The 23006-nt window shown below is 44.7% G+C and overlaps 1 protein-coding gene across 3 annotated transcripts; it reads left to right on the forward strand.

The window, feature by feature from the left end:
* The first annotated feature begins 832 nt into the window (after positions 1 to 832).
* LOC124000340 (smoothelin-like protein 2) lies at positions 833 to 22884 on the forward strand. 3 transcript variants are annotated; one of them, XM_046306624.1, is made up of 11 exons: positions 833 to 1004; positions 1311 to 1942; positions 14903 to 15047; positions 15192 to 15365; positions 15926 to 16303; positions 16444 to 16509; positions 16681 to 16726; positions 16805 to 16999; positions 19578 to 19692; positions 20011 to 20162; positions 20410 to 22884. In XM_046306624.1, exons 1-11 carry the CDS (start codon positions 947 to 949, stop codon positions 20534 to 20536), a joined length of 2088 nt encoding a protein of 695 aa, XP_046162580.1. In that variant the 5' UTR covers positions 833 to 946; the 3' UTR covers positions 20537 to 22884. The 3 variants fall into 3 exon arrangements, with proteins under 3 accessions (XP_046162580.1, XP_046162581.1, XP_046162582.1); XM_046306625.1 differs by having other exon boundaries at positions 15929 to 16303; XM_046306626.1 differs by having other exon boundaries at positions 864 to 1004; positions 1080 to 1942.
* The last annotated feature ends 122 nt before the right edge of the window (positions 22885 to 23006 follow it).

Genomic DNA, 23006 nt, shown 5'->3' on the forward strand with positions numbered 1-23006 from the left:
ACAAAAAGTTCATTTCTTAGCCAAATTGTTTGCAGTTTGACTTTAGTGCCTTATTGCCAGCAGGACATATGTTTTGGCTAATTCTGTACACACTTCCTTCTTTTAACACAGTCATTTAGGTTATAATTGTGGAGTAGCTACAATGTTATTGATCCAATCTCAGTTCTCTCCTAACACAGCCATAAAACTATGTAACATTTAAAGTCACCATTGGCCTCATGGTGAAATCCCTGAGCAGTTTCCTTCCTCTCCGGCAACTGATTTAGGAAGGACGCCTGTATCTTTGTAGTCACTGGGTCTATTGATACACCATAAAAATAATAACTTCACCATGCTCAATGGAATATTCAGTGTCTGATTTTTTTTGCCCATATACCAATAGGTGCCCTTCTTTGCAAAGCATTGGAAAACCTCCCTGGTCTTTGTGGTTGAATCTATATTTGAAATTCACTGCTCGGCTGAGGGATCTTACAGATAATTATATGTGTGGGGTACAGAGATGAGGTAGTCATTCAAAATTCATGTTAAACACTATTATGAGGAAAAAGTCAATGGTATGTAAATGCTTTCTGAGGGCACAGTCATGTGAAATCACTTGTTCAGGCTTGCCATTCCCTTATTTTACATTGGGCACATTAAGGCAATGTAAACTTCCCTCTCCTTCCTACAGACACACACACACAAGACACATACACTTTTTCAAGCAGAGTGCGAATAAGGGCAGGGTGCTGCATGAAGTCTGTATCCTCCCCTCTTACTCCCTCCTCCCCCTTATTCCCATGATACAAAAATGAACCTGCTCACAAGGCTGTTGGTTTAAAGCAGAGCTGCACAGCATACAGAACACACTTACACATAGTAGAGCAAGTCTCATGACATTACATTAGAGGTGTGTGGATGCACTCCACACAAACACATAAACACACACACTCATATAAACATACACATGTGTGGACTGGACTGCTCCACTACTGGACCTCTCACTCAGCGGTACCCTCCGAAAGGTTTGTTGTCTACCTCCTCAAATGATAACTTGATTTTGCAGGGTATCATTTTGCATTTCCTCTCTTTTTGAACAGAGCCACGGAGCCTATAATTAACAGCCCTTGTCCTCTATGGAGTTTAATTGGGCTTAAATGGCTTAGATTCCTAAGCAGCCATCTTAATGCACATTCCTTTAAAACCCTTCTAACTGTGCTGGGAAACGGTTATAGAACACCTAAAACTCCCCCTTCTAAGACCTCTCTGTGGACTAAACAGCAGAGAAAGAGGGAGACCCATCTATCCCTCCCTTCATCACCTCCTTTCAGCAGTCCAGGCAGGAGAAACCGTGGGAGGAGAAGGAGAAGAGGAGGAAAGAACAGTAGAGCTGGCGCCACCGTCCATTGAACCTATCCACCGCTTAATTTCCTGTAATCTGGGGGTTACTGTTGCTAGTGGGGACATGGACACTTCTATACCTGTGTTGGCTGCCGGGGACAAAGTGTGTGACAAGACGGTGTGCGAGGCACTGGGCCACTTCGAAGCCACACTGGCGGCGGCGGTGCGCGAGGTGCATGTGGATGTGAGCGCCTTCAAGCGGGGTGTAGAGCAGCGGGTGGACGAGGCGTGCCAGGCACAGCGACCCCTGGCCGAGGCTCTTCAGCGGCTGACGCAGGAGAACCTGCAGCTCCGAAGCCAGCTGGAGGTGCTGGCCTGCCTGATGGAGGGTCTGACGGGAAGAGTGGTGGACAGAAGCGCCCTCGAGGAGAGGGCCAGTAGGGGATGGATCCCCATGACTTCGTCCCAGGGGACGGTGAACATAAGCCAGGGGAGCCCCTCCACCACGGTCCCCTCTGGACTGTCGGAGTCTGGTTCTTCTGGTCTTGGTTCTGATGCCTCTAGTTCTACATCAGCCTCTCTCTCCATCAGGGAGCCAATGGGGGATACCAGCATGTCTAATGTGAGTATGACCTTGTTGGAGAAGATATTGTCCCATTTTAGTATAATTTGGTAGAATGCAAGGGAATGTCATCTGGGAGAACTGAAAGCCGCTCGCTCGCTCGTGCGTGTGTGTGTGTGTGTGAAATAGAGGTTGAGACAGTGCTAAATTGTAAATCTGTTGTCTCTCAGCCGGGGAAAGTGTTACCCCTGGTCATTCACTCATGTACATGTACAAAAGGTTTACATACCACATGTCGTTGCCCCATGTCAATCAGTTCAGTTCTAGTAGCCAGTTGTTGCCAATGGTGGAATCAGCTACAGGGTTTGGTGGGCATTTCTTTAGTCACTTGTCCTTCAAACAAGTAGGAGGTTGTTTTTTTTGCACACTTGCCAAAAATATTTAAAAACTAGGTCTAGCACAATGGCCATTAAAGGTGACTGAAAATTGTGTGGTATAATGCAGGGAATCACCATTCGTTTAGCATGAGGAACGACACCTATAGTACAGACACATATTCAACTCTCTTAATCAAACGGAGAGGCCGATTTGACGGCTTAAGTGAGAATGCTTATAGCACGCCACCTATAGGCCAATCCGTGCCTTTAGTTTACAAAAAAGAGTTAACCGATCTATGCTTGGAGTTATTTGACCATGTCAAGGGAAAAATGATCTAAGAATAACAATAGGTTTTACAGCATTTCTGCAGCTTCACTGTGAACCCCTAATTGCGTGTAACTACATTAGGCAGTAATGGGACAAGGGCAAGCTACCCACCCTCTCGACCTGAATCATATAATATAAACATGTCACTTTTTGCATTTGAAGACACTCCAAAAAACAACTAATTCAACTAATGCAAACAGTCTATGTATACACACACGAATATCCACACACACACACACACACACACGAATATCCACACACACACACACACACACGAATATCCACACACACACACACACACCAGACCTGAGTTCAAATATAATTTAGGGTAAGTTAGCATTTAGACACATTTTCTGGGACAAGTAGTTGAATATATTTGGAGATACACTTTGAAAGTATAATCAAATACACTGATTAAAATACAATCCTAGAAATCGGTAATAATGTATTTGGAAATAAGTATTTAAAAATAATTTAAAATAGTAGGCTAATTATAGGAAATTATATGAAAATACTTTCAAATCCTTCCGATAGAAGTAGTTGATTCGGGCCACATTATTTGAAAATACTCAAATACACAGAAAATAACTATTTAAATAACACACATTTTTGCAGACACTCAAACTCTGCACATTCAATGTAGCATCTCTGCTGGTGGTTTTTCCAGTGGGGCCTTGAGCGTGACATCCAGAGGATCTCTCTACTTCTAATCTCTCATTGAATCCAAAGATGTATTTCTGTCTGTGTGTTTTTACCCTCATCCATTCCCCTCTCTCCGCTCCTCCTGTCCCCCCACATGTGTTTTTGGCAGGGCAGGCCTGATTGATGGCCCTGGTCCTGGACGTTTGGATTGGGGGTGGTTTGAGTGTGTCTGTTTCAGTATACATTTTAGTAGCACCACAAATTCCCAGCTAAAATAACTTCCCATAACCTACGTCATGTTGCAACTCTGGATGTATAGAAACAGAGAGAGGGGGGGGGGGGCAGAGAGAAAGGCTGGAAGAAGAGACGGACATAGTAGCAACCCAACTCCACCTTTTCCAGCCCCCTCATCGCTCTCCATATATTTCCCATAATGCTCGTATAGTGAGGTTGATGAGTGTTTACGTCAGCCTTGTTATGGGTTAACAAAGTTGTACACAGGTGACCTCACCACAGTCAGCTGTGTAGTTTTTGTCACGGTTGGATGGAGGTGAAGGTCAATGCTAAGAATGTGAGAGGGGGATAGATAAATAGATGAGAAAATTAGGTCTGAGATTGCCATTACAAGGTTTGCTGAAATGTCAGCATGTACACAGTGGTGTAAAAAGTACTCAAATGTCATACTTGAGTAAAAGTGAAGATACCTTAATAGAAAATGACTCAAGTAAAAGTGAAAGTTACCCAGTAAAATACTACTAGAGTAAAAGTCAAAATATTTGGTTTTAAATATACTAAGTAAATAGAATTGCTAAAATTGACTTAAGTATCAAAAGTAAAAGTAGAAACCATTTCAAATTTCTTATATTAAGCAAACCAGATGGCTCAATTTTATTTTATTTTATTTATCTGCCAGGGGCACACTTCAACACATAATTTACAAATTAAGCATTTGTGTTTAGTGAGTCTGCCAGATCAGAGGCAGTAGGGATGACCAGGAAAATTGAGATTTTCCTGTCAAAATGTAACAAGTACTTTTGGGTATCAGGAAAAATGTATGGAGTAAAAAGTACATTATTTTCATCAGGAAAATAGTAAAGTACAGATACTTTAAAGTACTACTTAAGTAGTTTTGGGGGGGGGGGGGGTTTATTTAAGTACTTTACACCACATGCATGTACAGTGCATTCGGAAAGTATTCAGACAGCTTTACTTTTTCCACATTTTGTTACGTTACAGCCATATTGTAAAATTGATTAAATACATTGTTTTCCTCATCAATCTACACACAATACCTCATAATGACAAAGCAAAAACAGGTTGTTAGACATTTTTGCAAATGTATTAAAAATAAAAACAGATACCTTATTTATATAACCCTTTGCTATGAGATTCAAAATTGAGCTCAGGTGCATCCTGTTGTCATTGATCATCCTAAAGATGTTTCTGCAACTTGATTGGAGTCCACCTGTGGTAATTTCAATTGATTGGACATGATTTGGAAAGGCACACACCTGTCTATATAAGGTCTTACAGTTGACAGTGCATGTCAGAGAAAAACCAAGCCATGAGGCCGAAGGAATTGTCCGTAGAGCTCCGAGACAGGTTTATGTCGAGGCACACATCTTGGGAAGGGTACCAAAGCATTTCTGCAAAATTGGAGGTCCCCAAGACCAGTGGCCTCCATCATACTTAAATGGCAGAAGTTTGGAACTGTAATGCTCCGGGTGTCGTGGGTGTGGAGTCAGACGCAGGAAACAGAGAGTGCAATGCTGTGCTTTTTAATGCACAAACGCACCACAGGGTGCTCACAATAATAACGGCCCCAAACACGGGGGACGAAAAATGTACAACAGAAATATACGACCAGGAACAAACACGTTCCTCCACTATAGAACCGAAGGTCACAATAATATAATAAATAATAATATAATAATATATGCCATTTAGCAGACGCTTTTATCCAAAGCGACTTAGTCATGTGTGCATACATTCTACGTATGGGTGGTCCCGGGGATCGAACCCACTACCCTGGCGTTACAAGCGCCATGCTCTACCAACTGAGCTACAGAAGGACCATAATTAATAAACTAATCAATAATCAATAAACAATAATTAATCCCGCACAAAAAACTGGCAGGTCTGCTGTCTAATGAAGCCCAACTAATCATTCACAAACAGGTGCTAACAATAAACATACAAGGAGGGGGAGGAAAGACAATCAGTGGCAGCTAATAGGCCGGTGACGACGAGCGCCACCCGACCGGGAAGGGAAACCACCCTCGGTCGGACTCGTGACAGGAACCACCAAGACTCTTCCTAGAGCTGGTCGCTCGGCCAAACTGAGCAATCGGGGGAAAGGGGCCTTGGTTAGTGTTAAAGGAATTTAACAATTCCTATATGGGTTCATTAACCAATTAAATTGAATTCACTCTGTCTGTTTCTAAGAATTTGTAAGATCCTTATTTGCATAAAATGGACAGAGACCAGTCTACCAAAATTAGCCAATAGCATTTATTCTCGAGAGCGCGAGTTTACATACCTCACATTTTGTCATAAATGTCTCTCCTCCTCTCAGATACAATGGCAATGTAGTTCACAAGCCTTCCCACATTGTCTGCCACCTGTTAAACAATCTACTACAAGCCCAAGGTCTCTCCCCTCCCTGGGTAGAGACAGGATGTCCTGTAAGGAACACAGCATTCCAGCCGGTCTGACGATACCTCCATTCGTTTCTAACAAGGAAAAGAAAGTCCTTGTTCTAATTCTTGACTAAAACTACACACATTATATTCAGTATTGTGTTTATAATAAGATTCATACATCCATACAGTAACATAGTAGTATTCTGTTTAGTTATAGTTCTAAGTTAGATGTATACATAATTTAGTCATTATTCATAAAAATCCCATAACAGTTAGGTAGATGAGCAAAAACCCAATGGTCGACGCTGGCAGAGCTCCAGAGTTCCTCTGTGGAGATGGGAGAACCTTCCAGAAGGACAACCATCTTTGCAATACTCCACCAATTAGGCATTTATAGTAGAGTGGCCAGACGGAAGCAACTCCTCTGTAAAAGGCACATGACAGCCAGCTTCGAGTTTGCCAAAAGGTACCTAAAGGACTCTCAGGCTATGAGAAACAAGATTCTCTGGTCCGATGAAACCAAGATTGAACTATTTTGCCTGAATTCTAAGTGTCACGTCTGGAGGAAACCTGGCACCATCCCTACGGTGAAACATGGTGGTGGTAGCATCATGTTGTGGGGATGTTTTTCAGCGGCAGGGACTGGGAGACTAGTCAGGATCGAGGGAAAGATGAATGGAGCAAAGTGCAAAGAGATTCTTGATGAAAACCTGGACCTTAGACTGGGGGCGAAGGTTCACCTTCCAAATGGACAACGACCCTAAGCACACAGCCAAGTCAACGCAAGAGTAACTTTGCGTAGCCCAGCCAGAGCCAGGACATGAACCCGATCGAACATCTCTGGAGAGACCTGAAAATAGCTGCGCAGCGACGCTCCCCATCCAACCTGACAGAGCTTGAGAGGATCTGAAGAGCAGAATGGGAGAAACTCCCCAAATACAGGTATACCAAGCTTGTAGCTTCATACCCAAGAAGACTTGCGGCTGTAATCGCTGCCACAGGGGCTTCAACAAAGTACTGAGTAAAGGGTCTGGGTAAAGGGTCTGGGTAAAGGGTCTGAATACATACGTAAATGTCAGTTTGTATTTTTGTTGTTGTTCTAAAACCAGTTTTTTCTTTGTGGAGTATTGTGTGTATATTAATGAAGAGAAACACATTTGTTTAATCAATGTAATTTTAGAATAAGGCTGTAATGTAACAAAATGTGGAAAATGTCAAGCGGTCTGAATTTTTTCCAAATGAACTGTATCTGGTAGTATGAAGATAAGAGGTTCTTTTAGGTTGTAGCTGGTCAGGTCTGGATCGTTTGTATTTCATATCAACTTCTCTTGGGGTATGAGAAGGGTTGGTTATTAGAACGATTATAGGATTAATGGTTGGTAGGGTTATGATAGGAAAATGGTAGGTAATAATCTGACATGTATTGTTGTCTTATTTGACTCCCACCCCTATCGTTATCACTCACTGAGCAGACACACTTGAATTTGTTATTTGGATCTACAATCAAATAAAGATTTAGGCTTACAAGGGGTACACACACTAACACACAGCAAGTACCATGTGAAGGCCCTAAAGGAGCTATTCTGGGTCTCCATATCTCTTCACTTCATCACGAGGGAGTGCTTCATCCAACCAATCCCAGTCCTGAATTGAGCGTCCTGACAAGACGGAAAGTAGAATTCCGACTCCCTGTCAATATCCCCCTGAGCCAGATTGCCAGCTGTTCCCCTCTGAAAACACACACCCTGCCAACATTCCACAGCACTGTTATCACCTGGCTGTTCCCTTATCATACCTGACTACTCAATGAGCCAGTCTGATAGAAATGCGCTCCTACGTGTGTGTGTGCGCATCTTGAAACCCTAACCCTGTATTTCCTTGTGACTCTAAATAACATGTCAGAATGTGGGTGTATGACTGTGTTTGACTATGTTTGTGTGTCGCGTGTTTCTGAGAGAGGGAGAGAGTTAAAGAGATTCGGAGAGAGGGTATGGGATAAAGAGGTTAAGAAGCAGACGGGGAGACAGACCGAGAGCGACAGTTATACAGTAGGTACAGTATATCACAAAAGTGAGTACACCCCTCACATTTGTGTAAATATTTCAGTATATCTTTTGATGTGACAACACTGAAGAAATTACACTTTGCTACAATGTAAAGTAGTGAATGTACAGCTTGTATAACAGTGTAAATTTGTTGTCCCCTCAAAATATCTCAACACACAGCCATTAATGTCTAAACCGCTGGCAACAAAAGTGAGTACACACCTAAGTGAAAATGTCCAAAGTGTCAATATTTTTGTGTGGCCACTATCATTTTCCAGCACTGCCTTAACCCTCTTGGGCATGGAGTTCACCAGAGTTTCACAGGTTGCCACTGGAGTCCTCTTCCACTCCTCCATGACGACATCACGGAGCTGGTGGATGTTAGAGACCTTGCACTTCTCCTTCCGTTTGAGGATGCCCCACAGATGCTCAATAGGGTTTAGGTCTAGAAACATGCTTGGCCAGTCCATCACCTTTTATCCTCAGCTTCTTTAGCAAGGCAGTGTTCTTCTTGGAGGTGTGTTTGGGGTTGTTATCATGTTGGAATACTGCCCTGTGGCCCAGTCTCCAAAGGGAGGGGATCATGCTCTGCTTCAGTATGTCACAGTACATTCATGGTTCCCTCAATGAACTGTAGCTCCCCAGTGCCAGCAGCACTCATGCAGCCCCAGACCATGACACTCCCACCACCATGCTTGACTGTAGGCAAGACACGCTTGTCTTTGTACTCCTCACCTGGTTTCCGCCACACACGCTTGACACCATCTGAACCAAATAAGTTCATCTTGGTCTCATCAGACCACAGGACATGGTTCCAGTAATCCATGTCCTTAGTCTGCTTGTCTTCAGCAAACTGTTTGCAACCTCTGGATATGACACTGAGCATGTGCACTCAACTTCTTTGGTCGACCATGGCGAGGCCTGTTCTGAGTAGAACTTGTCCAATTAAACCGCTGTATGGTCTTGGCCACCGTGCTAAAGCTCAGTTTCAGGGTCTTGGCAATTTTCTTATAGCCCAGGCCATCTTTATGTAGAGCAACAATGATTTTTTTCAGATCCTCAGAGTTCTTTGCCATGAGGTGCCATGTTGAACTTCCAGTGACCAGTCAGTATGAGGGCGTGTGAGAGCGATGACACCAAATTTAACACACCATGTAACACTAACGAGTCACATGACACCGGGGAGGGAAAATGGCTAATTGTGCCCAATTTGGACATTTTCACTTAGGGGTGTATTCACTTTTGTTGCCAGCGGTTTAGACATTAATGGCTGTGTGTTGAGTTATTTTGAGGGGACAGCAAATTTACACTGTTATACAAGCTGTACACTCACTACTTTACATTGTAGCAAAGTGTCATTTCTTCAGTGTTGTCACATGAAAAGATATACTCAAATATTTACAAAACATGTGAGGGGTGTACTCACTTTTGTGATATACTGTATGCGAGTTGCACACACAGATCATTGCTACTGCTAATCCCTAGCCTCTGCTGTCCCCCTGCTATCATTTACATTTACATTTAAGTCATTTAGCAGACGCTCTTATCCAGAGCGACTTACAAATTGGTGCATTCACCTTATGACATCCAGTAGAACAGTCACTTTACAATAGTGCATCTAAATCTTAAAGGGGGAGGGGTGAGAAGGATTACTTATCCTATCCTAGGTATTCCTTAAAGAGGTGGGGTTTCAGGTGTCTCCGGATGGTGGTGATTGACTCCGCTGTCCTGGCATCGTGAGGGAGTTTGTTCCACCATTGGGGGGCCAGAGCAGCGAACAGTTTTGACTGGGCTGAGCAGGAACTGTACTTCCTCAGTGGTAGGGAGGCGAGCAGGCCAGAGGTGGATGAACGCAGTGCCCTTGTTTGGGTGTAGGGCCTGATCAGAGCCTGGAGGTACTGAGGTGCCGTTCCCCTCACAGCTCCGTAGGCAAGCACCATGGTCTTGTAGCGGATGCGAGCTTCAACTGGAAGCCAGTGGAGAGAGCGGAGGAGCGGGGTGACGTGAGAGAACTTGGGAAGGTTGAACACCAGATGGGCTGCGGCGTTCTGGATGAGTTGTAGGGGTTTAATGGCACAGGCAGGGAGCCCAGCCAACAGCGAGTTGCAGTAATCCAGACGGGAGATGACAAGTGCCTGGATTAGGACCTGCGCCGCTTCCTGTGTGAGGCAGGGTCGTACTCTGCGGATGTTGTAGAGCATGAACCTACAGGAACGGGCCACCGCCTTGATGTTAGTTGAGAACGACAGGGTGTTGTCCAGGATCACGCCAAGGTTCTTAGCGCTCTGGGAGGAGGACACAATGGAGTTGTCATCCGTGATGGCGAGATCATGGAACGGGCAGTCCTTCCCCGGGAGGAAGAGCAGCTCCGTCTTGCCAAGGTTCAGCTTGAGGTGTTGATCCGTCATCCACACTGATATGTCTGCCAGACATGCAGAGATGCGATTCGCCACCTGGTCATCAGAAGGGGGAAAGGAGAAGATTAATTGTGTGTCGTCTGCATAGCAATGATAGGAGAGACCATGTGAGGTTATGACAGAGCCAAGTGACTTGGTGTATAGCGAGAATAGGAGAGGGCCTAGAACAGAGCCCTGGGGGACACCAGTGGTGAGAGCGCGTGGTGAGGAGACAGATTCTCGCCACGCCACCTGGTAGGAGCGACCTGTCAGGTAGGACGCAATCCAAGCGTGGGCCGCGCCGGAGATGCCCAACTCGGAGAGGGTGGAGAGGGAGGATCTGATGGTTCACAGTATCGAAGGCAGCCGATAGGTCTAGAAGGATGAGAGCAGAGGAGAGAGAGTTAGCTTTAGCAGTGCGGAGCGCCTCCGTGATACAGAGAAGAGCAGTCTCAGTTGAATGACTAGTCTTGAAACCTGACTGATTTGGATCAAGAAGGTCATTCAGAGAGAGATAGCGGGAGAGCTGGCCAAGCACGGCACGTTCAAAAGTTTTGGAGAGAAAAGAAAGAAGGGATACTGGTCTGTAGTTGTTGACATCGGAGGGATCGAGTGTAGGTTTTTTCAGAAGGGGTGCAACTCACGCTCTCTTGAAGACGGAAGGGACGTAGCCAGCGGTCAGGGATGAGTTGATGAGCGAGGTGAGGTAAGGGAGAAGGTCTCCGGAAATGGTCTGGAGAAGAGAGGAGGGGATAGGGTCAAGCGGGCAGGTTGTTGGGCGGCCGGCCGTCACAAGACGCGAGATTTCATCTGGAGAGAGAGGGGAGAAAGAGGTCAGAGCACAGGGTAGGGCAGTGTGAGCAGAACCAGCGGTGCCGTTTGACTTAGCAAATGAGGATCGGATGTCGTCGACCTTATTTTCTAAATGGTTGACGAAGTCATCTGCAGAGAGGGAGGAGGGGGGGGAGGAGGATTCAGGAGGGAGGAGAAGGTGGCAAAGAGCTTCCTAGGGTTAGAGGCAGATGCTTGGATTTTAGAGTGGTAGAAAGTGGCTTTAGCAGCAGAGACAGAGGAGGAAAATGTAGAGAGGAGGGAGTGAAAGGATGCCAGGTCCGCAGGGAGGCGAGTTTTCCTCCATTTCCGCTCGGCTGCCCGGAGCCCTGTTCTGTGAGCTCGCAATGAGTCGTCGAGCCACGGAGCGGGAGGGGAGGACCCAGCCGGCCTGGAGGATAGGGGACATAGAGAGTCAAAGGATGCAGAGAGGGAGGAGAGGAGGGTTGAGGAGGCAGAATCAGGAGATAGGTTGGAGAAGGTTTGAGCAGAGGGAAGAGATGATAGGATGGAAGAGGAGAGAGTAGCGGGGGAGAGAGAGCGAAGGTTGGGACGGTGTGATACCATCCGAGTAGGGGCAGTGTGGGAGGTGTTGGATGAGAGCGAGAGGGAAAAGGATACAAGGTAGTGGTCGGAGACTTGGAGGGGAGTTGCAATGAGGTTAGTGGAAGAACAGCATCTAGTAAAGATGAGGTCGAGCGTATTGCCTGCCTTGTGAGTAGGGGGGGAAGGTGAGAGGGTGAGGTCAAAAGAGGAGAGGAGTGGAAAGAAGGAGGCAGAGAGGAATGAGTCAAAGGTAGACGTGGGGAGGTTAAAGTCGCCCAGAATAATAATAATAATAATAATATATGCCATTTAGCACTGTGAGAGGTGAGCCGTCCTCAGGAAAGGAGCTTATCAAGGCATCAAGCTCATTGATGAACTCTCCGAGGGAACCTGGAGGGCGATAAATGATAAGGATGTTAAGCTTGAAAGGGCTGGTAACTGTGACAGCATGGAATTCAAAGGAGGCGATAGACAGATGGGTAAGGGGAGAAAGAGAGAATGACCACTTGGGAGAGATGAGGATCCCGGTGCCACCACCCCGCTGACCAGAAGCTCTAGGGGTGTGCGAGAACACGTGGGCGGACGAAGAGAGAGCAGTAGGAGTAGCAGTGTTGTCTGTGGTGATCCATGTTTCCGTCAGTGCTATGAGTTGATGACTTGACTGGGCTCTCACCGTGGCTCTATCGCTGGCTGACGCAGCCATGGGGCGATAGCAGGAGAGACTGCCAGTCCAGCAGGCTCTGAAGTACGGAGCTCTGGCACTGAGTGATAGCATTGGAACTGTTTGACTTTCCCAATACTAACTCCTGATCTCAAAAGGCCCCGTTTGGGGCTATGCTAGGATCTAAGAGGAGTGGGGGATTGATTACAAATCCAAAATAGCTTCAGGATTTAAGCCTGGTCTCTCCACACCTGTCAGGTAGACCCACGCTTTGAGCCCCAGTGCCACTAAAGACCAGAGTCACAATGGGGATTTAATGGAGACCCAAAGACCAGTAAGAATAATACAATTTCCAGACCAAATTTTGTTATTGTCAAGGGGAGTCAAAATGGCTGTTTTTTTTTCTTTGGGACACCTAAAAGACCTAAAGCTGCTCTTTCGTTTGTTTCCACAAGTTGGACCCCGTTTTCAATTAGCTAATCTGTCTGTTTAAGGCTATGCTAGATTCCAAGGCTATGCTAGATTCCAAGGCTATGCTAGATTCCAAGGCTATGCTAGATTCTAAGGCTATGCTAGATTCTAGATTCTAAGACTATGCTAGATTCTAAGGCTATGCTCCTGGTGACATTTTGAGCCTGTAGCAGATCCCAGTTGGTTTGGCCTTTGATAAGTTGCTGGTTCCCTCCGGGGTGGGGTGTTTGGGCTGGCTGCACGAAGCTCAGAGACCGGCCAAAGGCCGTCTGCCACGAGGGTAGTGCTGCACTTGAACACACACACACAGTCTTACTATGGTGGATCTATGGCTAACACCAATGGTCCCTGCATATGGGTTTGGTACTGCAGCCGTAATAACGACCATGTCATAAAGACATTATGGTTGTTGTTGCTCTGCTGTTATGAAATTCAAACAAGTTTGAAAGAGAGCATTTTGTCACATATCCATCCAGTGGTTGTGATCGAGATCATCCACTTTCCTCACGGAGGAGGGTAGAGAGAGATAGAGGATGAGTAGAGTGCAGAAGATCTCAAACTTCAGATACAGCTAGACAGAGCGAGCAAGAGAGAACCAGAGTCACTAAGGCAAGCACAGACCTGTACTTAGATACAGACACTGAGGCAGTCAGCTGAGCTGAGAACCTTTATCAGGATCTCTTCTAAGAGTGAACAAGTAATAAGACAGACGCCTGCACTGATCCTAAACACATATCAAGGAAAACTCCGATAAAGATTGGAATGGTTTTAGATGGAGGATTCCTGGGACCATCAGATTCTTCTTTCTGGATGGATGTAACTCAGGGGTGGACTGGGACCATAAACCGGCCCCGGCAATTCTGGCCCATTTCTTTGTGGCATGGCCCATTTTGGGCTGGTGTCAGTGAAATGGTACAGGGCCATGAGCCGTGTCCGCATCATTTATAACAGCTCTCTGTCCTTGTACTCTTGGATTTAAGTGCTGGATTTGACACTATTGTCCTTCTGGACAGACTGGAGTGGTGGGTTGACCTCTCTGGTCCAGTTCTAAATTGGTTCAGGACCTATTTAACCTTTCAAGAGTTTTTCAACCTTGGTGAACATAACTCAAAGAAAATACAGATCACATGTGGTGTTCCACAATGTTTGATTTTAATTCACTGGCAATGAAACATAAAACACCAGGTAAAGAAACGTAGGTGTTATTTTAGATTTGGGACTCAATTTCGAATCCCACATTACGAATGTTGCCAAAATCACTTTTCACCACCTGAGGAACATTGCCAAGATGTGTCCGTTTCTCTCTCAGGCTGATACAGAGAGACTCATCCATGCTTCTATTACAAGCTGTCTTGACTACGGTAATGCTCTCTTGTCTGGTCTACCTGAGAAATCCATTGGTCAAATGCAATACATATAGAATACTGCAGCACGGGTACTGACCAAAACCAGACAGAGATTACACATTATATCGGTTTTAAGGTCTCTGCACTGGCTGCCTGTGAGTTTTCTAATTCATTTTAAGATTCTTCTTTTGGTTTTCAAATCGATCCATGATTGTTACACCCCAATGCATGTCAGACATGCTTTTAGGTTATGTACCAAGTTAGTCCTTCAGGTCCTCTGGCACTGGCCTTTTAACTATCCCAAAGCCCAGGACCACGAGGCATGGAGAGGCAACCTTTAGTTACTATAGCCCCAGCCTCTGGAACAGCCTGCCAGAGAACCTGAGGGGCCTAATCTGTGGACATGTTTAAAATAAATCTTTGAAAAACTCCTTTTTAGCTTAGCTTTTCGTTAGGGTGCTTTTTAGTCAATCAATTTTTATTCTTTAGTTTTTTTTATCCTCTTATGTTTGTTGTGTAATAAATATATATATTTTCTTCGTTGTTTTTATTCCCCTGTGAAGCCCATTGCGTTGCATACCATGTCGGAAATGTGCTGTGTAAATAAAGCTCGATTTGATTATTGTTTCTGATTCAACTTCAATTTATTGTACAGGTTTGTTTTATGGTATGCTATTTTAGATTGCCTCTAGTGTAATAATGGGCACCTTAGTGTGTTCTGTTTCTCGTATTTAGGGACATAAGGTTCTTGACCAAATGGAAGAGAAAAATGTTGCTGCTGTGTTGGAGAATGGACATGACAAAGAACGGAAGTCTGCTGGTCATTCATTAGTAGATGTCACCTCACCCAAAGCAAAATCGGATTATTTGTATAAATCTGGTGAGTAAAATGCATGTAACATACTTGTTTCCTTACCTTGTAAGCAGGCTGTGGACAATTTTGCAAGTCATCTTTTTACACAATTTTCTTCCTTCTTTGACTCTCACCTTTCCTCTTACTGTACGTACACTCCTAACATATCAGAGGGCTCGTCATTCGGCAATCCTCATCTTCCCTGCACTGCCATGACCAAAACGGACTCCCCCACTAGCCCCAAGCCACCAGCACAATCTCCTGCTTTGGCCCAAAAGTGTCCTGCCTATCCAATAGCAGACTTCACCACTCCCAAAACAGCACTTGATGTTCTGTTTAGTCCCGGTGAGTAGAACATGGACCGGACTCAGCTCTCTATTCTTTAAGGGATAGTTCACCCAAATTACATTTTTGTTTCCTTAACTTGTATGCAGCCCTTCTGGGTAATTTTGTAGTTCATTCTAAATTTAATATAATTTTAAGATGTGCTCTGAAGAATCTAAAGTTAAATGAAGGAACATATCCATGGCTGACTTTGTGGACTTGTCTTGGTTGTTTCAGCACCAGCATTAAAGAGAGAGACCCTGTGCAAATACATACATTTACCCCTCCAGGCCTATTACAAGGATCAGATACATAATCATTTTGCTTAAAGGTCATCATTTTGCCCGAGATTGTGTAACATTTTATATATTGTATGTCTGTCAGCCACACTCATTGACACCTGTCCAATTTCAAATAGCACAGATAAAGCATTTGAAAGAAAAGGAATACTGTTTGAACCCAGGTCTGGTTGACACGGTCCATCTGACCTGATGTCACCCTCTAGTCCAAACCAAATTTTGCATTCTAGCTAAAAACCTACCAGCTAACATTTTCTCCTCTTCTGTCTATTCTCACCAAAGCAGAGACTTTGCCTGGACAACATCAGGAAGTGAGGTCACCAGTCAGCAGTCATGCAGCTCAGCAAGAGCACCCCACCCCTGTGTCTCTGGCCCCGCCCTATGCCTCTGTCAGTGCCATGAGCAAAACTAGCCCCGAGGTACCAACTGCACCAGCCCCAACTCAGTCCCCTGCCACCCCATCTTGGGCCCCTGACGCCCCAACTCAGTCTCCTGCAGCCCCAACCAGGTCTTCTTTAGCCCCAAGTCAGTCTTCTGCTGCCCAATCTCAGTCTCCTGCAGTCCCTCCATCTCCTGCCACCAAAACACCTAGACAATCAGTATTTGAGGAGACCAAACCCAAAGCATCAGGAGAATTTCCTTTCAAACGTAGTGAACGTGGTGAGTACCACAGGGACACAAGGACTCCTCTCTCACTGCTACAGTATCTTTCATCTTTCCCGTCTCTGACATTGTTCTTTCCCATTTCTTTGTCTGACCTCCAGTTCTATGTCAGTTTCTTTCCCTTCCTTCTGTTACAGTAGTACATGCAGTTAAGGCAGCGAGCCCGAGTCTTACCCGTAGCATGAGCTTCACAGCAACCACAGGTAAAAGTAGGAACTGGTCTCTAGGCATAGCATAGTAGTCTTCTGGTCTTCATTGTGTGTTGTGCTTTTTGCCTTTGCCTCTCCTAGTCTTTTCTTCGTTGTCAGGTTAGCATTGTCCTCTCTCTCTCTCTCCCCCACCCCTCTGTCTGTCTGTCTGTTTCTCGCTCTCAGAAAAACTCCTACCACCCAGAAAAGTGCCTCCCCCTGGCACAGACAGGTCAGTCTTTAACATACTAGAAACATACTATTACATACTATAAAAGCGCAATTATGTAAATTGTTACATAATCTATAGGAGCCTGGACAAGTTTGGCGGTCTGGAAAGTTTTGGCGGTCCGAACAAGTTTGGCATTCTGGACGGGCTTGGTGGTCTGGACAAGTTTGGGGGTGGTGGGGAGCGGAAGCTGCAGAGGTCACAAACGCTGCCTCGCAACCTCGGGATGCAGGGCAAACGGTCTCTGTTTGAAAGTTTGGCCTACGAGTGTGGCAGGTATGGTAGGCACAGTCAGTCACCCTGGCTTCACCCATTGTCTCTCTTGCCCACCTTAGCTAACTATTACTTCCTATTGGATAATTGTTAAAGCCAAGTTATATGTTCCTCAACCCTTTACTACATGTATATTATCACTGTCATTAACCATGTTTGCAGCCACAGGTTTTATGTGGGTAAAGTCATACCATATATAAAAAAGAAATCACGACAGCTGTGATGGAAACAGGAAGTTTCGGTACAATTTTATGAATGCCAACAGAATTTGTTTGTTCGACATGTTGGGATCATTTTGTGTCGGCAAAATTAATTATGTGAGAAACGGAGGTGGGAACTCCTTTATTAAAGTAAACTTGTATCACGTGATGATATGATGTGTGGTCCTCCCACTATAACTTGGTGTGTGGTCCTCCCACTATGATATGGTGTGTGGTCCTCCCACTATGATATGGTGTGTGGTCCTCCCACTATGACTTGGTGTGTGGTCCTCCCACTATGACTTCGTGTGTGGTCCTCCCACTATGATATGGTGTGTGGTCCTCCCACTATGATATGGTGTGTGGTTCTCCCACTATAACTTGGTGTGTGGTCCTTCCACTATGATATGGTGTGTGGTCCTCCCACTATGACTTGGTGTGTGGTCCTCTCACTATGACTTGGTGTGTGGTCCTCCCACTATGACTTGGTGTGTGGTCCTCCCACTATGACTTGGTGTGTGGTCCTCCCACTATGACTTGGTGTGTGGTCCTCCCACTATGACTTGGTGTGTGGTCCTCTCACTATGACTTGGTGTGTGGTCCTCCCACTATGATATGGTGTGTGGTCCTCTCACTATGACTTGGTGTGTGGTCCTCCCACTATGACTTGGTGTGTGGTCCTCTCACTATGACTTGGTGTGTGGTCCTCCCACTATGACTTGGTGTGTGGTCCTCCCACTATGACTTGGTGTGTGGTCCTCTCACTATGACTTGGTGTGTGGTCCTCTCACTATGACTTGGTGTGTGGTCCTCCCACTATGACTTGGTGTGTGGTCCTCCCACTATGACTTGGTGTGTGGTCCTCCCACTATGACTTGGTGTGTGGTCCTCCCACTATGATATGGTGTGTGGTCCTCCCACTATGATATGGTGTGTGGTCCTCCCACTATGACTTGGTGTGTGGTCCTCCCACTATGACTTGGTGTGTGGTCCTCCCACTATGACATGGTGTGTGGTCCTCCCACTATGACTTGGTGTGTGGTCCTCCCACTATGACTTGGTGTGTGGTCCTCCCACTATGACTTGGTGTGTGGTCCTCCCACTATGACTTGGTGTGTGGTCCTCCCACTATGACTTGGTGTGTAGTCCTCCCACTATGACTTGGTGTGTGGTCCTCCCACTATGGTCCTTCTGTAGCTCAGTTGGTAGAGCATGGCGCTTGTAACGCCAGGGTAGTGGGTTCGATCCCCGGGACCACCCATACGTAGAATGTATACACACATGACTGTAAGTCGCTTTGGATAAAAGCGTCTGCTAAATGGCATATATTATTATTATTATTATTATTATTATGACTTGGTGTGTGGTCCTCCCACTATGACTTGGTGTGTGGTCCTCCCACTATGACTTGGTGTGTGGTCCTCCCACTATGACTTGGTGTGTGGTCCTCCCACTATGACTTGGTGTGTGGTCCTCCCAGTATGACTTGGTGTGTGGTCCTCCCACTATGACTTGGTGTGTGGTCCTCCCACTATGACTTGGTGTGTGGTCCTCCCACTATGACTTGGTGTGTGGTCCTCCCACTATGACTTGGTGTGTGGTCCTCCCACTATGACTTGGTGTGTGGTCCTCCCACTATGACTTGGTGTGTGGTCCTCCCACTATGACTTGGTGTGTGGTCCTCCCACTATGACTTGGTGTGTGGTCCTCTCACTATGACTTGGGAAATTATGCAGTTTATTAGGCTACAGATTAAATTTAGTTATGAACTTCACAGGGTGGTGAAAGTGCACAGTGATGAGCTTGATATTCTTGCTCTTATCCATAAATCTCATCATGTAGACTAGCCTACCCGCACTGAATCTGTGAGCTGTTGGCTAGAGCACACGCGCCAAGACTAGAGTGGGCTCATTCGCTATTTAACGCAAAAGTTTTTTTTTTACATAACTATCTGTAGAGTAAGAAAATGTGATGGAAACGCATTGAAATTTAGATTTTTATTTGGTAAATGAAAACTAAAGGGAAAAAGTACATTTTGTTTGCACTACGTCATCCACAACAAAACTGTTTCGTGGAAACACACCACAGATGGGAAAATGTGCATATTTTCTTCAGAATATTCGCAGGAAAATTCTATATGCAGATTTTAGAATATTTGCATGAAAATCTGTCACTAGCTGGATAGTAACATAGTTATTGTGTGATATGTCAGACTGTTGGGTCCTGTGTATATGCCCCTTAGCAAACAACGCAAACTAAGCGACTTACAGCACAACAGGTGCATATATGAACCCATGACCTTGATGTTGCTGGTACTATGTTCTCACCAACTGAGCTACACAGCCACAAACAACTGAACACCTCTATGTTCCACTCTGCAGGTCCAAGGCTGCAGGACCCAAGCCCAAACTGCAGCACTCTCAGAGTTTCAACAGCGCTAGCAACATCAAGGCAATGCTCCTGGAATGGTGCCGCTCCAAAACCATTGGCTACCAAGTGAGTCCCTGGTGACGGACTGTTCACAATGTGATATAAATGTTAGTTAGCAAACGTGACGTTTGGTTCTGGTTTCCAGCGATTAGTCCATCCCAGTCCTTGCCAGGACTTTAGACACCATAGGATGCTCCATATTCTGACACCATTCACTTTCGTTTGTAACTGGACCATGTGTATTAATCATACATTTATGTTAATAGAGGATTTGCCATCAAATTTGGCCCTTAGTTAGTCAATGTCTTGGAATACGCACGTTTTTAACTGTTTTTCCATGGAAGTAACACTGCATTTGGCTCCTACCATTCTCTCCTCCACCAGAACATAGACATCCACAACTTCTCGTCCAGCTGGTGTGATGGGATGGCATTCGCTGCCCTGGTCCACTCCTTTTTCCCCCTGGTGTTTGACTACAACACACTGAACCCTGCCAATCGCAAACACAACTTTGAAGTGGCCTTCACCACAGCAGAGTAAGTGTGTGTGTGTGTGTGTGTGTGTGTGTGTGTGTGTGTGTGTGTGTGTGTGTGTGTGTGTGTGTGTGTGTGTGTGTGTGTGTGTGTGTGTGTGTGTGTGTGTGTGTGTGTGTGTGTGTGTGTGTGTGTGTGCGTGTGATCCTGGTACTGCTCTGTGGATTACGGTATCATAATATAGATCTATTGGAAACGTTATTTTAAATTATTGGTTCATGGCTTTTTTTCTCTCCTCTCTCTCTCTCAGGGAGCAAGCCGACTGTGTGCGTCTCATAGAGGTGGAGGATATGATGGTGATGGGTAGCAGACCAGACCCTATGTGTATTTTCACCTACGTCCAGTCCCTCTACAACCACCTCAAGAAGTTTGAATGACACTCCCATGCAGAGATGAGCACCCCTATCATCATCAGTTACATTGTCTCATGGCGTCAGCAAACCAAATCCCTACTTTGTTCAAATCTTGATAACTGTATATGGCGTTTGTGCCTGTAGAATACTATTTGAATTCTTCTGGTCCTGTAATAATGTGCTGTGCATATGGTTTGGGGGATTTATTTTTCCTCAATTAGAATATAGAGGTAGTAAATTGGGGAAAATATTGGTAGTTTTACAAAGATATGTTTTGACTCCAAACGCCAAATGCTGGTTATATTCTAGTGGTATAATACGGATGCATATCATAAAAGAAATAGAACAAGATCTATAAAATACTTTTTATTAAGCATGAAGCTAGCAAAACACCTGAAAGACATACTTTGCAAATACAATGCAAATGAAAAGAAAAGGTGGCAGAAAGAAAAGGTACTTTTAAAGAAAGGTGGCAGGATCAATGATCTAACATTGGTACCAGAGTGGCCAGATCTGAGTTGGTGACTACGACTATTGTGTTGTGTAGAAATGAATAACATTGATCTTTCCTATGTGCATATAAGAAGAGGTTCAAATATACACTCAACAAAAATATGAAACACATTTCTCCCGAGTGGCGCAGTGGTCTAAGGCACTGCATGGTAGTGCTAGCTGTGCCACTAGAGATTCTGGTTCGAGTCCAGGCTCTGTCGCAGCCGGCCGCAACCGGGAGACCTATGGGGCGGTGCACAATTGGGCCAGCACCCTATCTTTGGACAAAACATGTTGAAATGAAGAATCCAGACAGTTGACTAGGGATTAAGATTGACCAGTCCGCGACTTGATCACTTGAAAATAAGATCTCAGCAATAGTCAATCATATCCTCATGAAATAAAGTGTTCTGTGTTTCTGAGAAGCTTCTCTATAACATGAAATACATAGTATAACACCAGAACCACAGTTTAATTTTGACCCTGGCTCCAACATACTATTACTGCTTATGAAAAGCATACAGTTACATGCTGTAGAATTCTAATGATAGAGCTAAATGTGCGCAATTGGTTTGCATGACGTTAAAATGCCTATTTACTGTGTTCCATCTGACTGAAATCCACGGTCTTATCAAGCCCAGCCAGGTAATGTATTAATTCTCCACCATAAAAAGCATCTAGACGTTATCTCACACTTCTTTTAGACTAATATTTAGTTTTCAACAGCGGAGATTTGTGTAAGCCTTGCTGTCTGTCTTTCCGACGTTTGCGACATTGTTTCAATATTCAAATGAGATCTTCAGCTGTCCAGCAGTAATGAACGTGTCAGGAGTCAGGACGAGACAGACAGCGTTTCTCAGCCAGTCCAAAATCATGGTATCATTTTTATGGATATATACAGAGAAATGTCAGTTGAAAAAAGGTCAAACGTAACGACGTGCAGTGAAAAGTGATTGTGTTCGCTGTGTTGTCCTCTGAGCAACAGTGTCCTGACAAGAGAGCACATTTTCTATGCCAAGCGAAATCGTTCCTCATTAGCTCATTGGTATGGATGTATTCACATAAATGTCACTAGAAAACAGCTTAAAACAAATGCAAAGGCAGCTACTGCTGTTATTCTGTCTGCACTGTTTGACGTGACTGTAAGTTAGCCGTAGTTGGCTAGCTACCAAGCAAGGGATAAGAACGTTGCCAGACAGTATGGCAATGGAACATTTAGAACAAACGACTGGGTCGTGAACATAGATACAGAACAAAAAGACTGAACGACTGGGTCGCATCCATAGATACAGAACAAAAAGACTGGGTCGCATCTCTGGCAACTGAACCGATAGAATGAATGACCAGCTGGTTTGGGTTGCAACCCTAGATTTGTGTCGGGACTATATCTCTTGGAAGGATGAAATAGTATAAATAAATTCATCAAAATAAAAACAATTATGAAAATATTTAAATCATTATTTGAATCTCGGTAGGTCCGACTTTGTCTAAGACCTAACAACACTCATGCCAATACATCCTCCAAACACCAGCTTCGAGGGCATTATCACTTAAATAAGTGTACAGTAACATTGCGAACAACAATATTCTAGGCGGTGCTAGAGGAAGGCCCCAAAAATTGTCAAAGACTCCAGTCACCCAAGTCATAGACAGTCATGGACTGTTCTCTCTGCTACCGCACGGCAAGCGCCAAGTCTAGGTCCAAAAAGCTCCTTAACAGCTTCTACCCCTTCCCCCACTTTGATTTTACACTGCTGCAACTCTCTGTTTATTATCTATGCATAGTCACTTTAACTCTACCTACTGTACAAGTACAAATTACCTCGACTAACCTGTACCCTCACACATTGACTCAACACATGTATATAGCCTTGTTATTGTTATTTTATTTGGTGTAATTTTATTTTATTTTTTACTTTAGTAAATATTTTCTTAACTCAATTTCTTGAACTGTAATGTTGGTTAAGGGCTTGTAAGTAAGCATTTCAGGGTAAGGTCTACC

Source organism: Oncorhynchus gorbuscha, linkage group LG16 (genome assembly GCF_021184085.1).
Source record: "Oncorhynchus gorbuscha isolate QuinsamMale2020 ecotype Even-year linkage group LG16, OgorEven_v1.0, whole genome shotgun sequence".
Lineage (NCBI taxonomy): Eukaryota > Metazoa > Chordata > Actinopteri > Salmoniformes > Salmonidae > Oncorhynchus > Oncorhynchus gorbuscha.

What these genes read in the sequence shown, in the direction of transcription:
- LOC124000340 (XM_046306624.1), top strand. Translation starts at nt 947, where the DNA reads ATGTGTGGACTGGACTGCTCCACTACTGGACCTCTCACTCAGCGGTAC. An exon ending in GGATTATTTGTATAAATCTG is followed by an intron (nt 15,048 to 15,191) that starts GTGAGTAAAATG and finishes CTAACATATCAG; the next exon opens with AGGGCTCGTCATTCGGCAAT. An exon ending in GAGCTTCACAGCAACCACAG is followed by an intron (nt 16,510 to 16,680) that starts GTAAAAGTAGGA and finishes TCTCGCTCTCAG; the next exon opens with AAAAACTCCTACCACCCAGA.